We start from the raw sequence: 3,549 nt of genomic DNA on the forward strand, positions 1-3,549 counted from the left end.
GGTAAGAGAATCGCTTAAGCCCAAGAGTTTAAGGTTGCTGTGAGAACTCTTCTGAGGGTGACATAGTGAGACTCTGATTCCAAAGTCAAAACTCTAAAGCAAAATATATTCAGAGAGGCCTCCTTTCTGTCCCTATTTCCCTATCTTCTCTCTCCCTCCCCTCTAGGCTACTGTTTCTTTTAGGTTTTAGTTTACTTTTGTCTTTTTGTTTTTTTCCAGATCAATATGAAGGTATAAATAATTACGTTACACTGTTTGCATCTGTTAGGTGAAGTCCAAGTTGTAGTTGAGCCCTTCACTCAGGAGATGTGCCAAATAACCTTATATCATGGGATATTACCTTTTTTTTTTGCAGATTTTGGCTGGGGCTAGGTTTGAACCTGCCACCTCCAGCATATGGGGCCAGCACCCTATCCCTTTGAGCCACAGGCACTGCTGGACACTACCTTCTTTATTGTTCCCCAGCCCCTAATCATTATTCCTTCTCAGGAAAGGCTTTTTCTTCTGTGTTTCCTGTTAAATACAGATTAAATATAGACATTCATAGGTCTCTCTTCTGCTACGTTCTCTCATTAGATGACCTCATCTCTTCTCATGGTTTAAATCATCATAAACAAACTGACATATGCCAAATCTACTATACAATAGCTCAGATCTTTCCTTTGAGAACCTGACGTACATATACACAATTACTTACATAGATTCTCACTTTCATCAAGCATGTCGAAAATGTCATTAATTTTTACCCTACACTTTCAGTTTCTCCTATATTTTCTATTTTGTCATACTAACTGGTCCAATGATGATAAACAGTGCCCTCTGTAGATTTTCTTTGGCTAATTTCAACAGTTAAGTGAAAACATGAAGTAGTGTAGGGCAATTTATTTTGTGATAGATGACATAATCCTTAAAGGAAAGGTGTAATTCTTCTTTTTTTTTTTTTTGGCAGGGGCTGGGTTTGAACCTGCCACCTCTGGCATATGGGGCCAGCGCCCTACCCTTTTGAGCCACAGGCGCCACCCAAGGAAAGGTTAGAGTCCATGAAGAACTAACTGTTCATTTCAGGCCTATCCATCTATTTTGTAATATAAAATATTGATGAAGTTATTGCAAGACTCAAGATGCCTATTTCATTGACAAAAAGCAGTGACTGATTATAAAAAGAGTTGTGTTCAAATGTGGAAACCATAATTATCCAGTAATTTAAGTATTAAACTACTCAAAGATACTACTGGCATTAGTGTTGCTACTGAAAACAAGAGCACTACAGGGATGAGTTATTGTTCCAAAAATCAAATTTCATGTATAATCCATCCACATAGGATGTTCCCCCTAAAACTCAACACACAAATTCTCAAATGCTACCAGTTGCTCACTTAAAGCATTCTACTTTGCTGAGGACCTTCTTTTTCAATTGTTCTGGATCTCTGCTCTCAGAGGGAAAGGCAACACCTTCAGACCTTTTGTTACCTGTGTGACACTACTCCACACAAATAGACATCAATAGGTCCTTCTGTGCTCCTTTTATGTGTTGTGATAGAATCCTATTTCTCTGGCAGCTGGAACATCCAATCTGGTTTCTGTTGGAGCTTTAACTGCAATAACAATCTGTTCATGGGGAAGGCTTGAATGCTATGACCATCTTGATATATCATATATGTTAGCCTTTCATTTTCTCAAGCAACTGCTAAGCACAAGCTTTAATTAATTAACTCATGTGGAGAGTCTCCCATTGCCGGTAAGTCAGAATGTTTCTCTTGCAGCTCCTTTTGTTGGACTATTGCTCAAAAATTGCCAAGATCAGATCCTAACTGACTATGGTTCAAGATTTTTTTTCAACTAGGTCAATTCCATTTAAGACATTGGTGATATCACGTTCTCTTCATTTTCTACTCCCAGTTTTCTTGAAATCTTCTTAAAAAAAAAATACCCCCATGAGCAGATTTGACAAGATCCATGAATTTTCTAGTTAAATAAACCAGTAATAGATTAAAAAAATGTCTCTGCACTTTTAGAGACACTGAACCCTTACTCAGAAACTTCATGAAGTCATATTCAGTTTAAAGATCACTGTTGGCTACTCTGTGAACAGAAGGATATACTTCATAATATGTGTCTTCTCTGTGGAATCCTTTCCTACATTCTCATGGACACATATTGTACATTATCTTCTAAATTAATCCTTATTTTTGATGGCAGCAAACGGTGATGGGGCCTTGGTATGCGGGGCAACTGTCTGTTCCACTGGGTCCATGAGAAGGCTGGGTAACTTCCTTAGGCACGCTGTCCCAACAGATGGCCCTCATCTCTTATACCCCATGAGCTCTCCTGCCTACTCCTGCCTGGCTCACCACTGCCCCCAGCACGTCCATTTCTGGAATCCCTCATGCCGTGGTCCTAGGCCTGCTCCAGTGAGAGCTCCCAATGCAAAGGAGAGGGGAGGAGGGTGATCTGTGGTTCTCAGGACACTAGGCAAACCATCCTCCTGCTGCAGTTTATTTTGAAACTTTTTATTACTTTATGAGGTAGGTATTATCATTTTCATCTTGCAGATGTGGAACCCCAGGCTCAGAGAAGTAGCTGGCTTTTGGTCACATGGACAGGGAGCAGGATGAGAAGAGGAACAGGTCTGGTTGACTCCAAAGCAGTGGAGTCCATTCCTCTGAGCCCAGGAACAAAGTGACCAGAAGCCACAAAAGTGCTGATTCCTTGACATGTTGACTGCTCAGCAAACATGAGCTAGTACTATCTTGGAAGTTCTAAACATGGTTTATACGTAACATTCTTGATTCACTAAGAAAGTGAGAAAAGTCATATAATGCAATACTTACTTTGTGAAGATAAATGGGATGAGGTGACCTACGTGCATTGCTTCAGAAGAGGGACCTCTGCCCGTATAGAGATAAAATGGCTTCTTATTTTCATAGGCATCAAGAACCTGATTCATATCTCTAAAGAACAGTAAAGAAAAGGAAATAGTGTGATTTTCTGAGAAAAATATCAAAGCATTATTGCTCATTTGGAAATGAAAAAGAGACAGAACAATGTGGACAATAATTAGAGTTTATTATCTTTGGTGCTTGTTATATAAAAAATGACAGGAAACTTTAACTGAATGGTTTCTCCTATGAGCAACAGTTTAAAAAGGATATGACATACAGATTTGAATAATGTTTAATAGGTGGATAGAGCTACATAGCTACCGGGACTCTTCTGAATTCCTCCAAATGACCCTTCTGATAATCTGTGTGTTCTGTACACACTTTTCTGCAGGGTACCAGGTCAATAGCACACAGTATCTATTTAGAATAGATAGATTGTCTATAGTCTCACCCAGCCCTGAGACTCAGACCCAGACCGAGAAAGCTACAGGGTTCAAGATAGCTTGACAAAGGGAGGGAAGGAAAGAATGTCCCTGGGAGTTCAGATATCTCCAGCTGGAGATCTGCTTTATGTCCCTTAGCCAGGCTGGAACTAGGTATTGTGAATCACATATAGTCAACTCCTTCACCCCCTGACTAGGGTACAGTCTTCCTTTTTTTTTTTTGA

General features: G+C 39.8%; 1 protein-coding gene across 1 annotated transcript in view; it reads right to left on the bottom strand.

The window, feature by feature from the left end:
• Nucleotides 1-3,549, bottom strand: part of WARS (tryptophanyl-tRNA synthetase) — a 58,458-nt gene that overhangs the window by 25,650 nt on the left and 29,259 nt on the right. Inside the window, exon 5 of the mRNA XM_023511504.1 lies at nucleotides 2,831-2,951. Within this exon, the coding sequence (XP_023367272.1) occupies nucleotides 2,831-2,951 (121 nt within the window). The remainder of the gene's footprint in view (nucleotides 1-2,830; nucleotides 2,952-3,549) is intronic.

Source organism: Otolemur garnettii, unplaced genomic scaffold (genome assembly GCF_000181295.1).
Source record: "Otolemur garnettii isolate 467f Iridium unplaced genomic scaffold, OtoGar3 scaffold00020, whole genome shotgun sequence".
NCBI classification, from domain to species: domain Eukaryota; kingdom Metazoa; phylum Chordata; class Mammalia; order Primates; family Galagidae; genus Otolemur; species Otolemur garnettii.